The sequence below is a fragment of the Phalacrocorax carbo genome, chromosome 6 (genome assembly GCF_963921805.1).
Source record: "Phalacrocorax carbo chromosome 6, bPhaCar2.1, whole genome shotgun sequence".
NCBI classification, from domain to species: domain Eukaryota; kingdom Metazoa; phylum Chordata; class Aves; order Suliformes; family Phalacrocoracidae; genus Phalacrocorax; species Phalacrocorax carbo.
In genome coordinates this window covers 11,936,841-11,962,907 of record NC_087518.1, presented here as the reverse complement: position 1 = coordinate 11,962,907, position 26,067 = coordinate 11,936,841, and the positions used below count along the sequence as shown (strand labels likewise).

The following is a 26,067-nucleotide window of genomic DNA, read 5'->3' as shown; positions in this document are numbered from 1 at the left end:
AGTTGGCACTTGGTGTCTGGAGCAGAAAGCAGCCTCTCTCCCAGGTCCAATCATGGTTTGTCAGCTTTGGTGTGGTTGCTCAGCTGCTCACCATGGGCTGCACGGTGCTGTGCCTGGTTGCACCACTACAGAGCACTGCTTTGTGAGCTGCTCCTCTTGCCCAAAGCACTCTCCTTCCTGTCCCCACCATCAACCTTTCCCATCCCCATCAGCACTGGTGAAGGTTCAAGGCCAAGCACTGGTCTCCAGCCACACACCTCTGCCTCCTAACAGCCGTGTGGATGAACAGCATCCTTCCCTTCATGTGTTCAAGAGCTTAATCAAAAGCAGGAACAACTGGTATAGCCCTTATTTTTCATATTCATGTGTTGTAATTATTCTCCCAAGTTTGTGGTTTGTATTTCTGCCACAGCAAACTGATCTGACATATGGAGGTTTGGGTAAAAATGCTCTGAACACACCGAGTCGTCCTTCCACAGATCTTCCTTCTCCTGAGCTGCTGCTGAATGCATATATTCTGAAAGGAGATTAGGACAAGGGCACTAATGGAAGGAGGAGAATAGAAGAATAGTTCATTTTAACAGCCATTGAAAAACGATTAGAGCTTTCCATTTTTTCTTGGGCACAAAGGTCAAGTCATCCATCCCCTTTGTTAAAATGCTTTAATACTGCACAAATTGGAGTGGACATGCAAGAGATTTATTTCTAGACATGGAGATGTTGTTAGACTATGTTTCACCACATCATTTTAAAGACGACAACACAGGTATTTTCTTACTTTCCCCACACCACGCTAGAAGAGAATGGAAAAAAAAGAGCTGTGCCTGGGGCTACTGTGCGCCAGTATATTTAAAATGCATGTTCCTGAGGGACAAGTGATTGCAAACAGTTGCAAAAGGGGCTGACACTGAACAGTCATGCCTGAAACACCTGAGTTACAAGACCACCAGTATGGACTGTAACAAAACTGCAGGCAAGAGCTGCAACAAATTTACTAGTACTGAAGCTATGTTCACTATGAAGTTTATATGAGAACCTGAGTCAGCCTCTCATGGAAGGAGGATCTAAAGGTGGGCAACAAAGATGCTCATCAGGGTGAATTCCTAATGACATTTACAGGCATTTGGGGCCTGGAGATAGAATATTTTTCCTAGTATTTCTTTGGTGGGGGGTGACGGAAAGCAGCAGTTACAGATGCATTCACTCTACCCCGGCTGCTCAGACACAGTGGCCATTCAAATAGGCTGGTCCAGAAGATGAACACTTGTGTTACAACTTGTTTCCTAAGGAGGTCCAGCAGGATCCTACCTACTGACTTGTCCTTTGCAACACCTTACTAGGCATTGGCAAATGAAAACTGAGCTTGGAAATATATTTGCCCGCACCAAGGTTGTTTTCCTCCCTCTCCATTAAAGTCTCTTATCTGAGGCACTAAGGAAGCGGCTTGCACAGCACTCAGCACTGCAAAACCCTGGGATTCCCAACTCCAATTTCCCCATTCAAGCACAGATGTTACCTTTTTTTCCTATTCACATCCTTGAAGAACGTCATCTAATCACATGCATTTCATCAAAACATCATTTTTTTTTCCCCTCCACAGATGTCTCTCCGAGTGTGTTGCCAGCATTCAAAAGCAGCAAGAAGCCCAGCAGACACCTCAAGTGAGTTTTGAGGGCAATCAAGAGTGTTTGCACAGAGGACACACCTGTTTCTGGCGGCTTCAAAGGCAGCCTGCTTTGGTGAACAGGTAATATCTCCAGCTTGACATTTTCCGAAGTGGCAGCTAAAAGCTGAGTTGCTTCTAATAAGGAGCAGTGCTCTGTGCTTGTGCCATCAATGGAGAGAATATGGTCACCAATGTGCAATGCACCACATCTGCAAAGGAAACAGCAAGAGAGGTAATCATACACATGGCCAAAATCCATGTCCTTACAGTCGGGAGCAGAAACATACAAAATCCAACTTGTGAATTATGTGAATGCACGTAAATTTTTTTCATATCTCATTTTTTTTACTTCCAATTTGACCTTAGGTTCAAGCATTGCCCAAAATACCAACTAAGACAGTTCATGCTTCAGTCAGTGCTGCTGGTGACTTGGGAAAGATGTTTCATGTTTTTAGTTCATAGCTAGTCTGGATGGCTGAGGGCTCACCCAGCAGTGTAGTTAAGTCCTACAAGCTAGCAGTTCAGCTTAGCAATCTTAGTCCTAAGAACATGTGGACATGGCCATTTCAAGGTGAGACAGGGAAGAATGGTATATAACTAACAAGGGGACAAAAAAGCAGCAAAGAAAGGAAAAGCAGAGCTAGGAGAGCAGCCAATTCAGATCTGTACCTGTCCACCACACTAGCTGGCTTGATCTTGTCGATGACAATGACCTGCTTGTTCCGGTGTGTGGTTGTTGTCAGTGTGATTCCTAGTGTAGACCCTGGAGTCTTTGCTATTTCAACTAGTAAAGGACCTGAAGCATTTGCTACAGTATCTGAAAAACAAGAGAGCATCTGAAGACACTTCTCATACAGCCTTTTCCATTTCTAAATGCAGAGGGCTGGCCAATAGTGTTGACTTGCCATGTGTATCAGCAAACATGTAGTTTGGACATCCTACAGACTATATAACATGGTAACTTAACAAAGAAGTAAACTCAAGAAGCAAAATCACTTCCATACCAAATATATACAATAATGAAGAGTATTACAACAATGGAAACACGGAAACAACCCCTCTGTCTCTTTTCTTGGGGTTAAATAGTGAGATCAAGGAAAAGATTGCTCAAAGGTTGTGCAGCAGTCACATCAATAGTATTAAAAGCACAGAAAAGGAAAATCAGGACATCACTGTTACAGGTTTCTTCCCAAACAAACAATCAAAATAAAAAAAACCCAAAGAAACAGGATCCCACTTCCTGAAGTACTCAGAAATCTTGTGTGCTGATGACGAGCACACAAGTCAGTCAACTCCTGTGTGCTTCAGCACCAGCTTCAAAATATTGCCTCAACTGCTCGTTTCAGCTCTTACAGCGTGACAGTGGGAGCAGAGGCACAACACTACCTACCTGCACGCTTACAAAAGCCTCTTCTCTCTCATCAGGCAATACAGGGGTAACTCATGTTTAAAAGATGTATTTCTGCAATAAGCTTAATAGATGCTGTAAGTGAGACTATGAAACTCCTACAAAATTGCGCCTGTTAGCATAAGCCTGCACCATACCTATTCATCTCTTCTGAGGAAGTGGGAGGAAAAAGAAAGCCTGTGTCTCTGGCTGATTAGACAGAAATTCCCTCCACCTGTTACACATGTTTTCCTCCAGATTACCTAAAGCCATCATAAAAAGGCTGGATTCACAAATGTGTTATCACCACCACACAACCCACAAGCAGCACCCTCATGTGTAGTTTGACCCCCCCAAAAGAGCACTTCACAGAAACCCATCCATCCGCTTTGAAAGAAATTCCAGCAGAGCCCTCCGAGAGCTTGATGCCTCCTCAGCCCTTAATTATTCATAATAAGGCTTTTCTCTTCCAAAGCCATGCTCCACTGAAAATGCTGATGCTATTTGTCTCCAAAACTTGGTGCATAGCTCATTCTTGCTCTCTGATAAACAGGAGCATTGTTGCAAATCTTGGAAGCTAAGCCACAGCAAGGTAATCCCTGAGATTTGATGAAGATGCTGAGACTCTGGAGACAGACATTTCCCTTGGAAGTTTCCCCTGGGGAGCAGCCAGGGGATGTTCAGGCTCCGGTCTACTTGCAGTGCCCGTTTTCCCAGTGGAGGAAGGAGGAGGAATGAACTGTGTTAAAAGTTAGGCAGGCTTCAAATAAAACACTGTTTATTCTCAGTTGAAAAGGACTACTGGGGAGACCTGCAGGCCCTGGCAGAAAGCACAGCCCCATACAATCAAAGGACACGCAAAGCACCCAGCTAAAGCCTGTGGAAGGTGCACTTAAGTCTTCATTAGCAAAGGAAGCACCAAGAAGCTAAGGATCTCTTCCAACAGCAAAGGCTAGCTATATGTTGATTTTTCAGCCTGTGTGTGTCCAGCACATATACTCTGAAGAGGGGCAGAAAGTTGTATTTCTCCAGCTGAAGGGAAGGAGATAGGAAAAAAAAATCATGGAAAAAAACTTGCTGGAGTGGAAGACCTTTCTCTGCAAGGAAATACCTACTCCTTTCGGTTTTACCCGCTATCCAAGCTTCTTGGCTTTGCCAAGTGTTTCCCAGGGTGAGTCTCAGCACGATGATGAGAAGAAAGGGCTTTGGATACCTTCTCCCACACCAGGACCTACATATCAATAAGGCTGTAGGAAATCACAGTCCTGCCTCCAGCCCACTGCACACAGCATGGGCCATCCTTTTTAACTTTCATCTCCAGGGGCATAGATGAGAATTGCTCCAAATCTGCTTTATAGAGGCATTTGTTGGGGAAATTCCAGCCAAGCCTCTATTAATTATTCTAGTGAAAGATTTGGCTCAACTCAAAGGTCAAGAGTCTGCAATTTAGCAATATTTGTGAGGTGTGATTAACATGGGGCTATTACACCCAAGCTAATTCAAAAAGAAACATGGAGAAGCCAGGGCAGGCCGTGCAATAACCTTACTGTAGGGAGTCAATTTGTGTTGCTTCTTTGGCTCCACGAGGTGTTTTTGCACCATTGTGCACAGCTGCAACCTCACCCAGCATCTGCTGAAAAGGCATCCGCAACTCTCCTGCATTTTGCAGCAGATCTCACCTTACTTAAAGCAAGATCCTTTCTCAGAAGCCAGGACACTCTAAGCAGTTGTTCTGGAGGCTCAGCAATCACAAGATATTCAACTTAAATGCTGCTCAGCATGTAGTGAGGGCCAAAAATCACAACAAGCATCACTGAGGCCAGTGACACAGTGTTTAATACGGATACAGCAGCTTGCATCATTTCTCCAGGGTTTTGTTACCAAGGAACAGAAAAAACACATATGAGTATGCTGCCTTGCATGGCCATAGAGTTTTTCACATAAGGGTTTGAAAGTGTTTTGCAAGCAATTAATTGTGCTTCCCAGAAAAGGATGGTACCATTTTACAGATTGGGAAACTGAGGCACAGCTGTCACATAACTTGTCCAAAATACATGTTTAGTTGATAGTCAGAAAGGGTCCAGAAGAGGATCCCTCTCCCATTCCCTATTTCTGGATGAATTGTGTTACATCTCCTGCAATTGCTGGGGAAAAGCACGTATGTTATCTTCATCCATCTTCAGAAAAAATATTTTTAGTAATCAAATAAACCCTTAAGCCCTCCACCTTTTTGAAGACATCTGCTCTTTTTAGGTGGCACTGAATAAATAAATAAGTAAATTGGACAGGACCCTGTTAAATTCAGTATCATCTGCTCCAGTCTGAATCAGTCCTGGGAGCCCAGTTAACATCTGCCCTCAAATCCTGCCTGCATTTTTCCTTCTGAACCCAAATTCCAGCCATTTCAAGATGTTCAAGTGAAAATTCAGCAGCCACCAGGTGACTCACTACAGATCTAATCAACCGTCTAATATTCTCCACCAGAAGAGAAAGAGGAAAGCCTACCAAAACTTGCTCAAGTACAGCAAATCCCACCATCCTGTCCACCTGGCTAACCCCAGGAGGACACAAGGGGCTGTGCAAGACCTGCTCCCACCCATACGCTTGAGGGGTACTCATCAATCTCATGATGGATACAAGGGAAGCAGAGTCTGCTCCAGGAAGTCAGACACCCCAGTGTTGAAGGTACAGGACAGCTGGTTACCCCACCACTCAAAGCTGAGGGTTGGCAGGTGTTTTCTTAAAGATCTTTCTCTCAACAGCTTATTTTGGAGGAGATACCGTGGGTTTTTTTTCCTTCTTGCACTAGATTTGCTTGAGCCTCACCCGACTTTGCTCACCTCCCTACAGAGTGATGCTGTCATAACCAGGCTTGTTCTGAGCACTTGCCCGGGGGATAAGTGAGGTGTGCTGGTAGGAGAGATTTTTTCCCTGCTGTAATGCACTTTGGGGAAGAGGAGGAAAAAGGAAGGGAGGGGAGGGAAAGGGGAAGAGAGAATAGAAAAAAAAAAGGCCACCCCCTTGCAAATGCAAACAAAATACAACAAAAAATCCTAGAAAAAAACAAAGCAGGGAGCTGCCCCCTTCCTGACACAGCCCAGCAGCTCATGATCCTTTCGAGTTCACAGGCTCTGTTTCAGGCCCTATCCCCCGGCCACTGCTCAGCAGATGCCAAGCGGTCACTCATTTACGGGATGCCACCAGCCCTCCACTCCATCAGCAGGAAGCCTGAAATCTCACAGGCCTGAAAATCTCCAGCCTAAAAACAAATGGGCAGAGGGGCAGGCAGGGGAAGGGGAGGAGAAGGACAAAAATTGCTTTGCTCATTCATCATCTCTGGCAAAGAGCTTCCCCACTCCATAAGTCAAACCTAAAGGCTTGCAGCCCAGTGCCTCATGTCAATGCATACATAGCTTATTTACCGAGTAACCATTCAAATACCACTGGTTTCTGGCTGATCAGATTATTTGTTGGTTTGTTTGTTTGTTTTTTCTTTTTCCCCTTCTTTTTTAGAAGGCCCATAAGATAGAGTGTCACCACAGGAAAGCACCTGTTTACTGCAATGTTTATCTGGCATCAGCAAAGGGCAGAGATTTTCTTGATGCCCAAGGGAGGTACATGCCCAGTTTGCACTCCTTTTAAATGGAAATGGCAGATTAGTTTAATTCCTTTAGTAGCCTTGAGAAATCTCAGCCGATTTGATTAAAAGCCTGCTGCGGCCCCGTCCTACGCTGCCCTCCCTGGTGAAAGCCTGACAGCCAGGGGATGCTCGGTGGTGGTGGCAAGCAGCTGCCGCATCCCTCACACTGAGAGCAGGGCTGGCCCCATGCAGCTCATCCTCAGTGCACAATTTTGGCTGGGAAACCACACAGCCAGCTGGAGATCGCTGTGATTCAACACTCCCCCACAGCAGCCTTGGTCTCTCACCAAGGACAGATGTGGAAAAACAACTTTCCCCCTTAAAGGGTCAGCCTACACCACCCAAGCACGTACGGCTGCAGCAGAGAGAGAGCATGATGCAAAAACCTCTATTTTCCCTGGGGATGAACAGGCCAAGCACCGCTTCATGGTGGTATCCCCAGCTCTTAGAATGAATCAGGTGGACTGTGTGGCCACATGTCCTTCCAGACCCTTCACCAAGTTTTCAAAATAGCAATTAGGAGTGCTGCCTTCAGGCTAATAACATCCTCACACTGCTTCCAGCACCTGCTCTTCCCTTCCCTCATCATCTTCCCATGGCTGGCAAAGAGAATGTCTCTAATAGCTGTGATTTGGGGATGATGCACTCATCTCTTGTTGCAGTTATTAGCTGTTGCCTGGCAAAACTGTCTGCAGAAATTGTTTTAAGCTACATATTCTGCGTCATCTTGCCTTAAAAGAAAGCAGGGCAAGTATATCCCTTTACAGAGTTGGGGAGAAGCACTCTATGCAGAAATTACCTAAGAAAGGGGGTTTTTTTACATCTTGGCAAGTATCCAGCTGTGGTCCACTGTATAGCAATGCAAGATGGAGAATCAGTGCATAAAACCCTGCCATCACTCTGTGTTCACTGAACTCTAACTGTTTTAGGTATGAGAATTACTCAAGAAGAAATACCAAGACACCTTCATGGCTATTTTTGCTCCAAGACACGTTTTAAAACAACCAACCTTCTGCAACATAGGCACCAAGGGACCACACAAACAGCAAGAGCCCCCAAAAGCCCATTTCCCACACACCATTAATTGTTCAGACTTGAGAGCTCTGCGCAAAACCCCTCCTTAACCCCTGTCCCCTCCCCAGGCAGGGCTGCCAGCCCAGCCAGCCTGCAAGGAGAGGAACAGACATCCCTTACTGACTGCTGCAGAGTTACCATAATCACAATCATATAGAAAGGTAGAAAATAGGGTTTGGGTGGTTTCTGTTTTCCATCATTTAAGCATTTCCCTTTTTTCATGAATACCAGCCAATTTCTAAAGAGAAGCTGCTCCTGTAACATGGCAGAAGCCAGGCAGCTTGCAGGCAACTGCCAAGGCATCAGGTTTTTCTTCCAGCTCTCTCAGTGGAGGACACGTCTGCGTGGCACACGGCTGCCCAGGTCCTGGCATCCTCCTCCCCCAGGAGGGACCCAGTATGTCCACACTTATGGAGTTTTTGCTGAAAGGAAGGGGAAAGCCTGGGGAAGGAGACTCGAAAGGAAGCACAAAGCCCTCAGAGCTGGCATGAGAGGCTCCCTTGTCCTGGTGCAACCCTCTTTCACATTGCATGGAGCAAGTTCTGGCATTCTCAGCTCTTTTTCCTTAGGGGTAGCATGGTATTAAACTCTCTCAGCTGCAGATCCTTTTTATTTCCCTCCTCACTGACAAATCTGAAAACAACCTGATATCACGGACTCCTACTCCTCACTGGATCCTAGGCTCAGAAGTGCTGGACTGGTTTGCGAGATTTGCAAAAATGACTTCAACCTAGTTCAGCTTGTGGCTCCAGCAGAGGCAGAAACACCTCTGGAGATGTATATACAACATCAAAATCTAACGCACAGCTCAAAGAGCTTCCAGAACCAACACAGCTTCGGACTCTGTGGTAACCTTAAACTCATTAACGATACTCCCTGCAGTAACAGCTGTGTGTCACAAAGCCAGCTCAAAATGACTTTACAGTAGCTAATAATAAACCCTTTCCCAGGGCTTGAAACAGAAAATCAAATGAGAAAAAAAAAAAAACCAAAATCTTACCAACCCTCCAAACCCTCAAACTTAATATCTACTCTGTAGAACACTTTTTAGAAATACCTGTCCTCTGCCCTCCAGTAAGTTCTGTCTTATTTGGGGTCAATCAGCTGATCACCCCTCATTTATTTCAGAAGCAGATCTGAACTAACATTTCTAAGAAAGGGAATAGCTCCAGAATTAAGCAGGGTCAGAACTCAGAACTGAAGCCAGAGCCATTTTGCAGCTGCCTGCTTGCAGCTCACCTCCCTGAACACATTTAATAGTGTTATTTGCAGTGCTGTCAGAGCACTCCAGCCCCCTTTAACTCTGACTAACTATGCCCTCACTGCCTACATTAGAAAATCCCCTTTTTCCCCCTCCTCTAAAATCAGTCACCATTCCCATCAAGACACATTTTTGGATAAGGGCATTTCAAATGCATTCAGTTCAGCCAGCTTTGAACTCTAGCCCCTACATCCATGTTGGCAGCTCATTGCTGAGCAATTTTTCCACTGAAACCAAGCATCCCAGTTACTGTGTCTAGTCTCACATACTTTCCAGGCAGTCGGAGAAAATACCACCACAACCATGTTGGCCTTACCCATGATGGTCACATCATACTCGATCTGGAAGAGTGCCTCCTGGCTGCACTGCCGCAGAATGTTGATGGCATCAGCGTGGGTCATGCTGTGCAGAGGGATCCCATCAACGCTCAGCAGCCTATCCCCAATTTTCAAGGACCCTTCCCTGTAGGAAGCCACAGGCAAAATGGGTTTTTTGTGTATATTTATTTATATTTAGATATCCTTTCTATACACATTATATATATATCTTGCATATATATTTAATATACTTATGTTTTGTGTGTGTAAACATGTAAGAGAGTGTATGTGTATATATGTGTATAAAAAAGTCAATTACTTTGATCCTGTAGGAACTGAACACTCCTTGGGACAATAGCTTGCATTATTTATAGTACCAGGTCCATCATACTAGATTAGCAGCATGAGAATAGACAGACTGCCTCCTGCTTTCTAACACAGCACCAGCTTTTCATCTGCACAGGGTTAATTAGGTGGCTGCCTCTGGAAGAGGAGTTTCTGGTTATAAGTATAACATCTACACATGGGTCAGCTTATAAGTACCTCCCTGCACACCACAGGTCCCACACCACCAGCATGAGAAGCCTTGAGGAGGCACCAGCAAGGAGGACAAGGAGGACACACACCCAAAAGCATGGTGAGAGCTGCTGGTCTGTCTCGTGAAGGCAAATGCTAGAGGTGCAACTCAAACATTACCTGTCTGCTGGGCCACCTGGCCTCACGTAGGTGAGAACCAGTGGTCTGGACTTGTGCCAGTCTTCATGGGCTCCCCCTGTAATCAAACCGGGAAAGCCGTAAGTCACTGGAGGTCTGAAAGTCTGAATGAGAGTGCTGAGATAGGAAAGACATTTATCACATAACAGCTGACACAGGCTAAAAGCAAAAAGACTGCCCTGGATTCAGCAGCCGGCAGTCCTTGAAAGCTGCATGGGATGCTCTCCAGGACACGCTTTCGCTTCTCAGCTGAGGTTTATGACATTTATCATCTCACTTTTCTCTTCCCGCTTACCAGATCACCTCTGCCAGTGCTTGTCCCCTCTTTGTTTTTCACTGGAGAAGCTACTAACCTCTCAGCACGAAGCCAAAGCTGTTGCCTTCCTTATAGAGGGACACCTCTATGGTCTTGGGAATAATGCCAGCACTGCTCTCTGGCACTAAAGGAAGAGAGGAAGACCCAGTTACCCTCAGATAAACCTTTTCCATGCCACTCTGCATATACCAAAACTCATCTAAATGGCATTGAAATGAAAGTCCAGGCCAATACCCACATAGTATCTTCCCTGTTTGGAGGCAAAAAAGAGCCCAGCCCAGACATGTGAACCTTCATCAGAGCCAACCATCATGTTTTAGGATGATTTCACCAGCTCAGTGTCATGCATCTTCCCTCAAACTTGTCTCAGTTAATACTCTGACATTCAAGTAAAACCGACTCATTTATCAACTGGCTTTAATGCGTTCAGTATTACTTTAAAGCCAGAAGCTTCTGCTGCAGATGGAAACTTATTAAAAAAAAAAAAAAAACACAGCAGCAGCATAAGGAGTCAACTCACTGGCTGACCTTAAAGAAAATGAAAATCCCAAATCCTCAGTGCAAAAGATTGGGTTTTTTTTTCCCCTTACCTCTCATATTTTGACTTTAAAGATTAAGTGAATCCTTTAAACTGATCCTAGGGGCAATTCAGTAATTTTATGTTAAATACACAAGTACTATTTAATGTATAAAAGTAAAGAGAAAAAGAAAGAAACTCTTTCCGTCCCCTGCCATCCCCTGCTATTTAATGATTTACTGAACTACCACAGTGAATATGGGACAATTTCACAGTCTTTTCCATCCAGAAGTGCACGTGGCATTTCAGCCTGGTGTACTCTAAAAAGATCAATTCCTAATCTTCAAACCAAGTGCAATCAATGGCCACAAGGATAACCAGAAAAAACACCAAGAACTTGACTTCAGCCTGGCAAGCTGAAGGCTCCCCTAGGCATGTCCATGCTAGTATTTCCCCTTGGCTCAGGAGTGGGGTTTTGAAGCACTGTCCTCACTGCCAATGTTGTTCCTCACTGCCAAGCACCCTGAGGGCTTGCAACCTGCACCCCAATTAGGGTTAAACTAACCTTTAAACTAACCCAAAAGACATACAGTAGAGGCATGGCACCACCTTGCAGGAAGGTAGCCCTGGGGACCAGGCTACAGCGAGGCTAGATAAACCCCCAAAACACTGTCCCACACACAGCCGCTTTGCTCCTGTTGCTGTGCACAGACTGCTAACAGGGACACAGCCTAGAAACACTCCAGAAGGGTAAAGCTCAGGGTGCAGGAAGGCTCCCAGCTAAGGGGTGATACTCACATACCAAGAAAAGAGTATAAAGCATCCACAAATTAGTTCAGAAACCATCCAATTTCTGTCCTAAACATCCAAGCATGAGGTTCTGCAACAGCCTTCCGTAAGATCAGTGATGAACAGGGAAACCTAAGCTAGTATTAATGCAGGGCTTGGTTTATTTGTGAAAGAGATTATATGACACAGTGGCCTGAAAACTAGACTTGGACTTGCAAGGTCTCTTCCAAAGCAGGAAGTTACAAAGTGGGGAGAAAAATTCCAACCCACAAGCACAAGCTATTGAATTGCACTGTATTTCTGCTCTTTGCCTGGGGAGAGGGCGAGAGGGGCGGGTGCACACAGCAGTAACAGACACCCACTGCAGATAATAAAACCCACAATAAACAGGAGCAAGGCAATAATTGACAATTCCTTGCATTTTGCAGTGCCCCTTTGTTTGGATTAGTCATAAACGGCACCAATAATCTCATTGGAAAGAAGTCACTATTTCAGTGTTCTCTTCCTGCTCATTCAGAGATGGGGACATTTTGCATCGCTGCTATTGATTGATCATGGGGTATTGGCACTGCTCCTTAGCTGTTAAGTACAGCTTATCAGATTCCTGATAGCCAGGCTCACAGCTAAGAAGAAAGGTTAAGAGTTGCCATCTCTAGTGAGCACGAGAACATGGAAAACTTGAGCCAGAGCTTGTTTTACCAGGATTGTACGCAAAAGCTAACTAACATTTACAGCAGAACAGAGGACGTGATGGATAGACATTCAGCTAATTCAGATTATATTTTCTATCTTCTTAGGGTTTCAGATGGTCATTTCTATATTAAATACTTTTCATGTAAAGGCAGCAGCTATAGCAAAGATATGAAGTGTAAGATAGCTTCCTATCTGGGGCAAAATGTTTAGATTTCATTAGTTTTGTTTTTCCTGTTGTCTTATTTTTAGTCACTCTATTTCTTGTGCCCAGTCATCCTCTGACTGATCTGGGTAACTGAATGAGTAATAACTGGGGAGACGATTTTCACAACGCAAAGACTATGATGAGAAACCATATCAAGGAATTTGGTTTAATCAGAACAAACAAATAAGGGCAAGAGGACATAGCCTCCCATGTCAGGACACAAGCCCTGTTAATGTGAGTTGGGCTTGCCAGCTTCTGACAGGTCCCCTTAGCCGGAAAGCAGATTGCTTCATCTTCCCTTCTGAAAACATGTAACATTTCAGAGCATCTTGAAGAATAACAACACTTGCTGCAGTTCAGAAAAGGGGATCTAGCAATACATGCTTAAGACTGAATAAGACCTCCTGTAGCCACGCTCCAAAAGGGAAAAAGAAAAACAAGCTGAAGCAGCATCAGGAGGCAGATTGGCCTGTGCTACCAAGTCACTCCGAGGCAAGACAGACCTAATCAGCCATCTCCCGCCAGTGTGCATGAACAGGCACCCACTGTGCTGGAAAAAGCACTGTGCTCCAACTGCACACAGCTCTGCAGCATCCACCATGGCGCTGAGAGCAGATGAGGGCAGAACGTCAAAATGCCCCTAGATACTGTCTTGGCCATGATGGCTAATGCGCGAGCAAACCCATCTGGACCCGAGGACAAAAAGCAGCCAAGAAAAGAGAGCAGCGTTATCAGAGTCACCTACCGGCTGGCGGAAGCTCATACTCTACTTCCAGCACTACCCTTTCGCCCACGTTTTTCAGCAGGCTTATGATCTCGTCATGCCGCAGCTTGGTCAGGTTAATGCCATTCACTGACTTGATGTAATCCCCAACGTTCAGCTGGTCACTTCTGCGAATAAAGGAAAAAAAAATAAAAGCAGTGTAGCACAAAGTCTCTGATATGCTCAGCCTGGACTTGCCTGGCGAACCCTTGGTAACTGGGGGACTTCCTGAACAAGCCACCAATGTCAGGCTGATCTTAGCTGTCTGCTACCAGAAAGAAGTGCTAAAATTGAAGCCATCTATCTTTTCCAGCAGCAAGTGTTCAGATCTGTACATACAGCAACAATTGCAGTATACGTGTTCACAAGCTCTCTTTTTGTTGTTCAATTCCCATTCATGTATAGCAATCAGTCAAAGAGAAGCATACCAGTAGCTGTCTGAGAAAAAAAAAAACACGAACCCAGCATGGAAAAAGAAAACATCTTTCCTTTTGCCTGTTTTCTGCAAAATTGTTCAATTACTCCTTCCTTTTCTCTGCTTCTTGAAGCCTTTCTTTTCCCATTCCTTTTCTGAGCCAGTAATGTTACTTACACACTCAGTATGCAGAACAGATACAATATTAAACCACTTAGCTTGATTAAGATGTATTGTACCATGCAGCTCTCCTGACAAGGCTGCCTAATTTCACAGAATCCCAAATATCCCTACACAAAATTTCAGAGCATAATTGCACCGAGCATGGGAAATAACTCAAAATAGAAGACATTCTACTTACTGAAACAACAATTTTGCAGTTCTGGGGCTCTTGAAAAATAGGGAGTTGGGTGCCAACTATTTTAATTATAACCATATTCATTCAGTAGCTAGAACATGGCAACTATTCCTCTCCAGTTTTACTGTGCTTTCTGCACCCTGTTTCAGTTTCTTACCTTGCAGCCAGTCCTCCTGGCCTCAGGTTAGAGACTCTTGGCTTTCCATCTTTGTCCGTACCACCCGAAATGGTTAACCCAAGGGTGCTTCCCTCCTTCTTAATCAGCTCCACAATGGTGACCCCTCTGAACTCCTCTGAAAGATCAGGAATAAAGACGAACATCACAGTGGAGGGCACATTCCTCCCAATCCCAAGGACACCCTTTTCCTACAGGTGGTGGGAGAGCAGACCTGGGATGATTTATACAATTAGCTTCAGTTTATTTAAATTGAAGTTGTGAAACAGAAGTGTGGGCTGGTGGACCTGCAGCAGTGGAGGGAAAGCATGGCATCCGTGTCTTGCAGGCAAGACCAAGCAGGACAAGGCAGTGGAGTAAGAGCTTCTGAAAGGGTAAAAACTTTGTGTTTCAAGGTGCTGGGGTCAGTGGAAGGACTCAAAACCAGGATGATGGGTTCTAGGCAGTGGTCTTGGGGCACCACCTCAGGAATTATGTTTGATATGGAGCGAGGTGGGTGTTAGGAGGGTTCCATGACAGGCAATCACAGTTACCAGGTAGGAGGATGCTGTGGACCTGCAGTAGCTGCCTAGATGGACAGAACAGGGTGGCTCTTAAAAAACTGTGATTTAAAAAAAGTAGCATGAGACATCAATACATTGGGGAGATAAAGAACATAACATGGAGAGGGATTAGGAACCTGCCATCAGCAGGGGAAGGAGAGAGGTGGCATAAACATTCATTCACAGCAGTTTCCCCAGCCATCTGCACCTGGTCTAAGTTAAACTTCTTCCATATCGCCCACCTCATCTACAGCTAGAATTGAAGACATGAGTCACTTTTCAAACATAACTGGTTCCACATGCACTGCAAGCCATATACATATGGCAGGGTCAGGCTTATGGGATGCACACCCCATGCCAGCTGCACTAGTACCACTTCTCCGTTTGCTGCAGGCAGTGTACATTTTACCTTCTTTCAGTACAAGATGACACTCTTGTTTGTCCAGCACCTACATATAAGCCAGACCTGATGCCAGTATTGATCCAGCTACAGCTCATCTCTGCATTTTACAAAATCAGGATCCCTAAACTATTCCAACTTCTGGATTTGACACGGAGGAAGGGAGTAAGTTAGGAGGAGAGCCAGCACCGGCCCGAGGAAAGACAAAGGGCTCTGTGGACTTGGCAAAAGGCAGCTCCATGTTAATCCACATGACAGCACGTGCACTTTTTGCTCAAAGGAGGACTAGCCCTGGGACAAATCAGATTACTTTCATGCCTTGCCAGAGCCTCCTCTAAGAAGCTTTTGCAGAATTTGTCTACAACATGATCCATCCACCTCCACTACCTCTGGTGTACTGAAATCTCCCACAGCCTTACAGGAGGAAAACACTCTCCCTCACACAGGGCACCTTTCTACAAGACCATGTAGGGGAAGGTGGTAATGGGCATTGACAGCACATGGCAAACAGCAGTCCCACAGCTGTAGACTAAAACCCATGTAGCCCAGGAGGTTGCTTGCACAGCAAACCCCATCAGGCTTAAATGAGATACTTTGTTTGGAGAGGGAACATTTGAAACCTCTTGCATGCTATGATTTCCAGAGCAAGGCAGGGTCTCTTAAATAACATATTGACACATGCTGGTACAGGACTTCACCCCTCCACCCTCTTTCACTGGGAGACAACACTGTCATTTGGCACTGTGGTGCCTCATCACTAGCACTTTGCTCCTTACGTAATGCCACCATGACACCACAAATTGCACCTCACTTCAAGTCCTGCCATGCACTACCTGTTTCATAAAGCACTTCCAAGAATAATCCATGCACTTGATTAACACGAGGGGGGAACCTCTTTGCAATCTAGTGCCAGTCTGGAAGGCATTCAGGAACTGCTGAGCGCCCATTTAACGTGGCATTGGCAGCTCGCTGTAAAACGTCAGGTCCATAATGTTTCTGCTTTTTAAACTCAGTTTTGATCCCTTGCCAACTACAGTAACTTAATTTTAAATTCACCAGCCCAGGATCCCAGGGGCTGCCAGAAACTTTGTGGGGGCTCCCCGTCGTGCTAGAAGGAATACCATCCAGCACTATCCTGCAAATTTCCTCTCAACTACCGACATACTGATCAACACAGATGGTGCTGCAAGGGGAGATTATTAGCTCTTCAGTGGGTTTAATTTTGATCCTTGATAAGTGTTTAAAATGAGAACTCCCAGGGTGCAATTACCCATTGTTATGGGTTCAAGGAGAAATCACTGCTCCGAAAAAAGGCAAGTCCCTGAGATCAATCTGTCAAGGTAAGCAATAAGGGATTTTGACCAATGCCTCTATAAATCTACTGCCACTATCACAGACAAATACAGATCTAAAGTGAGCTGGTTAAGCAGGATGTGGTCCTTCAATACAGTCTTTAAATACCGTATGAGAGTAGTGTTGGATTTCTTCTTTTGGCATAGATGCCAATATATGCTTGGATTTTGCTGCTCAAAGCATCCCAGGGCAGGAAGAGCACACAGCTGAATTTTGCCCTCCCCATTAAGATGCCTGGAGCTGGGGTCATTGCGCAGACTGAACAGGGAGTCAGCCTCTCTCCATCAGGGCTGTGGTATGGTGGCAAAGAGTTGCAGCAGCCCCAGAGGTTCCAGACTATCCCCTAGAAAAAATGCTTATTGATGAAGCAATGGCCCTGTTTCCTCCCCATCCCCTACAACACACTAAACCAAACCTGTGACTGGGTCATTAGTGGTCAGAACTCAAAAATTAAGCCCTGGCCTTTATTAGGAAGGAGATGAGTTGTCCAGAGGAGCCCATCCAAACCTGCTGGCATGCCACTGGCAGACAAAGCCCAGCACCAACAGTGGCAAACGTACTACCATTTCTCCACTCCCTCTTCAGCCCCCGGTGGTGTTTCTGCACAGGGAAGGTTTCTCTCACACAAAAGTCTGCTGTGACTGACTAAGTACCAAAACAAACAGTCACACGTGGGAACTACAAAGCTTGCCAGACAACGCAATTCTCCCTTCCCACCCAGCGAGCTCAGATGTGGCAGCACTTCTTCCCTCTCTCCTTTGCTGCCATTTTCTTCTTTATGGGTATCAGCCTGGCCCAGGAACCAGTCCTTTCCCAGCTCCCTGTAACCACCATCAACAGCTCCATGACAGACTACAATTGCATCAGCGTACATACTGCTTACTGAGACCAGTGACTACCATCCATTTCTGCCCTCCAGCAAAAGCCTTGCTGATAAATGCACCAAAATGGGTGTTTTGTGGGGTTTTACTCATTTTAGAGGTAGCTAGGTAAAGTGTAATGGATGCCCTGATGTTTTGGAGCAGGAGCTGATTCCCTCTTTTACCTGGGATGCTTTGCCTCCTGGAGACCAGGGCTGTGTCCATTCCACCAGAGTCCTTGCTCCCCTTCGAGTAAGGGCCATCATCTGTGAGCAGAGCAAACAAAGACATTGAAATTAGTACTAAAAGCAACAAAGAACGGAAAGACAGCACTTTCAAAAGTTTGTCCTGGTGACACCAGAATTGGGAACACATCTGTATCACAGACTGTAGGCAAGAAAAAACATTACCAGCCCTGGCTTTGCATTGCGCTCTGTGGGCTATCTTGCTTTTCAGAGAGGGAGGGAAAGAAACAAGGCAGCAATAACATAATCTGATTTATTCCTCTTGGAGCAAATCTGTTAGGAGACAATACAATTCCCTTATTCGTGTAATTAGGTGGAACAGCTGAGGTCAGAGAAAGCTGTGGCACTAGTCTCACAAGTTTTAAGCCTGTCATTATGCTTGTGAAGAAACTTACTATCTTTGGAAATGGAGTTATACATCAGGACACTAACAGGGCAGTACATCACTATACTTGAATGAAATTGCCTATTCTTGTAGATCCCATTATTTCAAAGTCATATCTTCCTGCTGCTATTCCAGCCTCTGTAAAACAGAGAGCACCTTCTCTTAAGTGATTAAAAAAAAAAAGTCAGAGGACAGAGAGAATAGTATTATGCACTGTAACTGCACCATCCAGCATAAATTGAAATTTAAACTTAGAGTATTTCAATATCTTTGTATTCCCCTATCGGAAGACTCCTATATGGCACAGAGGTTATTTGCAGAGAAGGGAGCACGCTTCTACAGATTTCACTGACATCCATCTAAAATGTCTACTTTTATGGCGTTTCCTAAAAAGCCAGCACTTTTTCAGTCAATAATTTCCAATAACCATGTAGCATCAAATAACTCCCATTCTCAGTGGCCATATTCCTGGATCACCCTTCCCAATTTTTCAATAGCTGTGAAGGTTTCAAAGCTGTACCTGACAGTATAAATATGGGTTACTGAAAACCTGATGCATTTATTCCTGTCCACAGCCCTTAAGCAACTTTTAGTTAAGTTACAGCGAAGTTTTTGTCTCCCTGAGTACAAAAGGAACAATGACTTATTCAACCCCATTCCAGACAGTGGTCTGTACACAGAGAAAGCAAAAACAATGTTCAGTTTGCTGGTAGCCCACTTTCCCACAAACAGAAAAATGATGGTGTAAATTGAATCATGCAGGTCACACTTAACCACTAGAAGGGGAATTTTGCTCAAGGGCTTGAACGGTTTTTAAAAGTGAAATAAAATAAGGTTCCACCTACTGTAATTTCCAAAAAAGAAATTAAAAAAAAGTACTGAGTTTTAGTTCTTGTTGCCCCAGCTGAACTAACTTCACAAGGTGACAAAGCTGAGCATAAAGTTTTGACTGACTCAAGTATACACTTTCAAGCATAAAAAGTTTCAGCTGAAAAATAAGCATGATGTATTTTTTCAGTCCAAATTTTGCAGCCCATAGAGGGACAATGTAGATATCCAGATCCCGGACTCTCCTCCTGCGTCACTTTGAATACTTGTCCATCATGACTAAACCAAAGATTTCTAATGAAGCAAGAACTAGCACTTGGCACTAAACCACCACCAAGCTATGCCAAGCCATTGCTGCCAAAAAACCTTGATACCCAACAATCCAGGACCTCTGTGAAACAGGGGAATGATGCTCTACCTTTCAAAAAATAAGGGGAAGAACAGATAGGATAAAACAGCACTGTCCTGACCATGGAGATCTTCCAGCAGTACTCAATGCTGACAGCGAAAGCAGCAGCACTTGGCTAGAGAATTACAGCAAGCACCAAGGCAAGCCACTGATTTCAAAGAGATGCCGGTACAGCCTGGCATCAACTGTAAGAGCAGAAGGCTTGAAAATGAAATTTGCATTTTTAATAGCAATGGTTCTTTGGATGATTGGGATGTCAGGGTCAAGGTTAATCTGGGCTTAATGACTCTGGAAAGAAGTTTAATTTACTTGGGACAGTTTAGCTCCAGCATCCAATTTAAAGGAAAAAAAAAAAGCAAAGCCCCATGCCATCTCTTCTTCAGTAGCTGTTTGACAGTGATAAAGATTCAGAGCTTTCACTTTCTCCCACTGTTGGCCATGTTCATCTTAATTTCTCTCTCTGGACAATGTTGATCCAACTACCACTACTACTCAGCCCAGTGGCTAAAACCTCCCTTTATTTCTCTCCCAACTGTATCAGCACTTTAGGAGAAGAACACCAAAACAGCAGCTCAGGATACCCAGCATGAGGTTGCTTTTTCAGCACTGCACTGGAGATAAATGTGCAAAAGGCAATGGCAAAATACCCTGTGACATCCAGGGCTGGAGCCTCTCAATGCCACTGGAGCATCAGTGTGCCTTCAGTCACAAAAGACACTGCAGATGGTGAGGACCACCCCAACACGCAGCTGCCTCCTACATGAAAGCATTAGTGCCAGCTCTGACCCCAGGTAACGTGCTCAAGGCAGCAATGTTCTGCTGTGGACAGGATCCCTGCATTCCTGGGAAACCAGGCAAGATGGTTCTAAGCCAACTCCATAATCTGCTGGCAAAGTAAAGCAGTCAACCATCTGCTTCACATAAACACACCATTCTGGACCAGACAGCCACCAGCGCCCTTCTGTGCTGCATTTCCCCATCGCAACCCCAATCAATATTGATATGAAACCCCAGTTCACTAACTCCCTACCCCAATAGCTGTTGGTAAACATGCCTTGGCTTCCATTTCAGCAAGCCACCAGGTTGCCTGTGCATTAACAACAGCTTCCACCACCAGCCAAGTGGCCAAGGGCAGCAACCCGAGCTACAGCCGCTGCTAGCAATTAGCAACGCACGTCCCCCGCACAGTCCTGCGCTGCTTCGTTGACAGCCATATCAGCCAGCAAATAATTAGCACTGTGGCTCCCCTTCCTCTATTACTTCTGCCTTCCAAACTCAGTTGATTATGCAAAAAATGTTTGGTTTTTTCATTCATTATCTGGCTAAAATGTTTGAACAGGAAAGAAAGCTGCCACTTGCCGCCTGCCGAAGTGTGAATTGGCATTTGCTTGCATTAGCATCCCTGCCGCGTGGCTCTTTGTTCATTTTCAGCTGATTTCCTGCTCTGCCACTCAAGCTGGTATTAATGGAGTCACTTTTCTCTGAGCTTTTTTTTTGTTTGGCGCGGGGGAGGTACTTTTTTTTTAAAAAAAAAAAAAATTCCTTCTCTTTGTGCTCTTAGTCATTTCTCCTGCCTAGCACAGCATCGATTCAGAGGCGAGGCTGGTAACTAGCCTGATTGCTCAGTCAGCCCAAATAGCAGCACCAGCCCAAGCAGTGAAAATTCATGAATCTTTCTACTCCCTAAAATTGGGAAAATAACTTTTTTCTTTTTTAAAGGCTGCACAGGTTCTTTTTGCAAGCAATCTGTGAGGTTGTCAAGCGTTTTCTCTCACACCAAGTGGGCCAAAAATTTTCCAAAGAACAAAATAGTGAAACTGGTGATTTTCAAGCAGCGGTGTTAATGCTGGCTCTAGATCTTTCAGAAAAGCTCACCAAGTACACAAGACCCTCAATAAAATGGAGAGCACAACACTTTCCATATATTGATCCCATGGTGATCTGTGACAATATGGAAAAGTTCCTGTAAGTTCTTTGACAATAGTTTTTGTCATTTCAATGTCTTACTAACACCAAGCAGAGAAGAGCTCCCAAGTCCCTACCCCTACCCACGTGGCCCTGAACTCTCCTCCCCTGAAGCCAGTTTCTCACAGTAGCATACATCTCATATGGTGACAAAAAAGAAGATATAATCCCATCTTATTCCCTCAAAAACAAATCTCTCAGACGAAGGAGTAGCAAAAAGATCTCTTTCCTTAGATGAATTATCAGGGGCAGGAAGAAGGGAAGGTCAGGGCAAACTCCAATATCCCACTCTGCTGCCAGACAGTTAATGGCAGTTCTCAGCAGGGCCCATAGTCAATGGCACATCAGGGGCTCCAGCGCAACGTGTCACCTCCAGACAGGGCACTGTAATACTTTTTTGTCTCCCTGTTTAATTGAGATTGTGCCAGTAGCATCCAGGTTTCCAGGCAAGGCAACCCAGGAGATAAAGACTCCCATTGGTGGCACCATCGCCTTGACAGGCAGCTCAGAAAGTGGCACAGCTTTTCCCAGGATGAGATGGGGAGAGAGGTCAGCAAAATACAGATATTTTCTAGTAACTTTAATCCAAATAAAAGAAAATGAGCAGATTTAGTCTTCCTCTGCCTCCCCCACAGGGGAAACCCCAGCCGGGATTCAGGGCAGCACAGTGAGGAACAGCTACTGCCCTGCAAAACTGCTCAGCCACACAGCAAGAGCCCGGCACTGGAAATCCACAACTGCAAAAGAGGTGGCCCAGATCAGACCAAGTCTGTCTCCCGAGCAAAGCAGGCAGCTCAGCCTCAGTAGGAAACCATCTGTTTTTAGAAGAGCCCTGTTGTGCACAGGACAAAGCAGGGAGTTGGGTGGAGGGGGTGAAGAACAACGCTGAGGGGACATCTGAACTGTTTCATTGCCTGCTCTTGCTTTAATCAGGTTTTAGGCTTTTTTTCCCCCCCTCCATTCTCTGGCTTAGCATCTTACCACTGAATGTATTACCTGGGAAACCAGGCACCCCAGCTGCAAGGTGCAGCCATTCTCCCCTCCCTCCCCAGGATCATACTGGGTGGTACCGGAGGGGCACCAGTGGCAGCAAGGAGAGCAAAAACAAGCCAGAGATTTGTCAACCTGTGATTAATCAGCATGGGATGTATAGCCAGAGCTCTGCTGCTTGCTTCATTCATGCCTTTGGGCACCTCAGCTCCAGCAATGTCCACAGGGCCATAAAAAATGTCCTGTCACCTGCTCTGCCACCAGCACAACCACTTCTCCCTGCTTTTTCACCACTTAATGCTTTGGGGATTATCTACTTCTACCCCCTACTTTATGGGAGAAGACAAGAAGGGAGAGGGGAATAACAGTTGTTAATAATTGCAATCCAAACAGAAGGGGAACAAACTCAGTTAACTGGGAGCATGGGGAGAGGTGGCTCTGCGATGTCCTCCATCTGCCAAGCCCCACAGTCTGTCCTGATAGCCACGCATCCAGCCTGTGTTTTTGGGTTGGATCTTGTTGGGTTTTTGGATTAAGAACTAGGGCACTAATAGAAAAGTTGCTCCATTAGCAGCTCAACTTGGTCTCCTGATTTCTCATGGCTGTGCCTGTGGATTCTCTTAGGTCTAATAGTAAGGTTGAATTTACCTTGCCACCCTTGCTTTCTGGCTGAGGGTACAAATAGGGGTCTCTCCTCCAACCAAGATGCTTGTTTGCCCATTAATTGTCTAGCAGCCAGCTGGCTGATTTGCAGGGTTCAGCTGCATACACTTAAATCAGTCCTAACTCCTAGGAAATTCACAGCTTCCCGATATCAGGGATTGCTGAGCTTCCATAATGGTTTGACTCATTTGTCGTCTGAGTCAGTGAACCCCCACCAAGGTTGACTTGATGCCTTTCTGAGACACATCAACACCCAGCTTTCACAGAGCCAGTGGAGATGTCCCGGGCCAAATTCTCTGTGGCAAGCAGCAGCAAAACCGATCTCGATAACACCATGACTTTTCTTAGTCAGATTCCCAATGGGATGTGAGCACAGGCACCAGGATCTCCTGACATCAGTTAGGTCTCAAGAAGCCAACCTCTGTTTACGGGGGGAGGGGGGAGAAAAAGAAAAGAAAAAGCTTCCTCAGAAAGAGCACTGATTTAGGAGTTCATTATCCCTGCCTGTGGGGGGAAAAAGGAAGGGTTTTTTTCATTTAGGAGAGTTATTAGTCTGTGTTATTAACTGAGGTCACCTCTTAATGAAAATCATCAGCTAAATAAGTTTCTGTGACAATTAGGCTTGCTGTGTGCAAGTTGTTCAGATTCCTGGATTGCTTTAAGACAGTTCCCACAGAGAAAGTGCATTAATCTTGTGGGAAGACCAAGAGGTAAAACCTCCCATTTGTTTAATAGAAAAAAGACAGTTGGAGACAGTTATTTTGCCATAGGGTAATTGCACTCCTTGTTTAGAGAAATGAATACTAAAACAGTATTAAGAACCAAAAGCGGTTCACGCTAACACAATCTGGTATTTTTTTTCTAGAATAAAAGCATGAGGTTAGAAGTAGGAACCCAAATTACTAAAACTAAGTGTGATTTGATCCATTTTGAGCAGAGTTATTTCTGTAAGTCAGGGGAGACATTTATCTGTAGTCAGGTAAAGAGCAGTCAGAGGTACATGAGAGTGGATCAGGCAGCTAGTGATGATTCAAACTTCAGCCTCCTGGGAGCTAGTCTCCAAGGCCCAGTACTTTAAAGATATCTGAGTGACTGAAGATGCAGACATGTACTTCAGAAAAAGACTATAATCATCTACCTGTCTCTTTAGGCACCTCATCACCTTTAAAAAGTTGTCATATTACTAGACAAAGAGAAGGGGAAAAGAGAGATATCCATGACACCTATTATAAATCTCAAATTGGTGTTTAGCTCCCAAATTACACTGCCTCCACTACAGCTTGGCCAGGGACTGTACCATCATTAGAGGAGGAGAGTAACATAATCCTTCCCACCTCTCCCCAGGCTGGCACTCCATGTGGCAACACACCCAATGGCATTTTATGCACCAGTAACAGGTCTGGGTTTGATTGCAAGGCTGTGCACAACCAAACCTCCAGCACATCCCCCTAAGGGCAGTCTGGGTTATTTTAGTACCACCACAGCAGGTCGGAGATGGCTGCGTCAGCTCTGCACAACTGCGGCACAGCAGTGGGCCCCCGTCTTCAAAGCACTTAGCCTTTAACACAAAAGACAAGTAGATCGAGAGAGGCTAGGACAGGAAAATAATAAGTCCATTTTGAATACTGTTACAAGTAGATTGCACGATTCCCTGAAACTACTTAATTATGGAGTCCACCATGGCCCAAGAGCTCCTCCCATGTCTCCACTTCAAGCAAGAGACTGTTTTTATGAAGGGTCCCACCTTCTTCAAGCCTTCCTCAGAAGGTGACTTGAATTTTCTTCCGCTCAACTAAATCCAAAGCTCTTTAGGCCCATGGAAAGTTTGTACATAAGTTCATTAAGCCCAATACAGATGTTCAGTTCTTTTCCCATCTCCAGAAATTCATTGCTCCAGCTTTGTATGAGAAAAGTTAAATAAGTAAAATAGAACCCAAACAAATGGATGAAAAACATCTGCCAGTGATATCCAGACTGCTTTTCCTAGAATACTGCAAAAGTTGAGCTAAAGTTCATGATCCTGCCCTACATAAAACTAGCCCAAGCGTACAGCAACAAATACACCAAATCCTTAAGGAAGGTAGCCCATGCTCCTGTGAAGTGTTTAAAAATAAGAAAAAAACCACCCTTCACTTTTGCTTTAGGATTCTGAAGCATAATTTCATTGTCATTACACTGACTATTTGCATGCTGCAACCAAAAAAAACCCCAGCCTTCAAAAGGGCCGGTGTTTCCTGGCTTTTTTATTCTCCCAAAGGTGGGGTGGGGTGTTTGGAAGTATGCCGGTGAAAAACCCAGTGCACATCACAGAACCCACCTTCACCTCCATCAGCACAGGGCACCCTCAGTGCGATTCTCCCATGGCAGCCACCCAGACCCAAGCAGGGCTTTGAAATACTTCTCCTCTCCTTTGCACCAGCAAGATTTAATAAATAAATAAATAAATAAATCCTTTAACCAGTAAGCTCAGACTGGAACGGACCAAGTTGTTTTGGGAGCAGCTCCTCCCTAATTTAATAAATACACACACCAACAAATTTGTGGTACAAATGGCAGAGGCTGCCTGTTGTGAAGAAGAGCCTCGTATTTTTGTTTTCATAGCAACAAATCCCCTCACAGCACATATTCATGAGCTACACAGAAGACAAATGAGGGCTTGGGGAAATGTTTTCTCTTCAACTTTTCTTATGACAAATTTTCTGAGAGCACAGCCAGACAATGGCCATGTCAATACAATAACTGTGCTTGCTGGAACAAAATCTTTGTCCCAAAGATGATAACTGAACTTTCCCCTATTTTCCCAGTTACTTCTAGTGGAAAAAAAAACCACAAACAACCAACAACAAAACCAAAACATCCCAAGAGCATTATCAACCTGCTGCCAGTACCTGCACTAGCCCCACTGCAACTATGCTGCGATCCTATCCTGGGCTGAGAATGTGCTTCTTGTGCCATCAGAAGCTTTTGCACAGTTGTCACTCCTGGCATCTGAGCCAGGGAGAACTCACCCAAACTTCAAGGTTATTCCAAGATGAAGTTGTACTTCTTAATTTCCTCTCCCCAATACACACAGCATAAAATTAGTCTCCCCACACCCTCCACGTCTCCCCTTCTTTTCTTCTGAAGTCTGTGTTCGT

At 44.9% G+C, this 26,067-nt stretch overlaps 1 protein-coding gene across 2 annotated transcripts in view; it reads right to left on the bottom strand.

Annotated features, from left to right (window-relative positions):
- The window catches only part of GRIP2 (glutamate receptor interacting protein 2), a 130,972-nt gene that overhangs the window by 41,442 nt on the left and 63,463 nt on the right, over nt 1–26,067 (bottom strand). For both annotated transcript variants that reach the window (XM_064453713.1, XM_064453712.1), the window contains exons 2-9: nt 17,631–17,711; nt 14,273–14,408; nt 13,325–13,470; nt 10,413–10,499; nt 10,042–10,117; nt 9,345–9,490; nt 2,336–2,483; nt 1,706–1,875 (exon numbers count right to left, since the gene is read on the bottom strand). In XM_064453713.1, coding sequence (XP_064309783.1) covers nt 1,706–1,875; nt 2,336–2,483; nt 9,345–9,490; nt 10,042–10,117; nt 10,413–10,499; nt 13,325–13,470; nt 14,273–14,408; nt 17,631–17,670 — 949 coding nt within the window. In that variant the 5' untranslated portion in view covers nt 17,671–17,711. The remainder of the gene's footprint in view (nt 1–1,705; nt 1,876–2,335; nt 2,484–9,344; nt 9,491–10,041; nt 10,118–10,412; nt 10,500–13,324; nt 13,471–14,272; nt 14,409–17,630; nt 17,712–26,067) is intronic.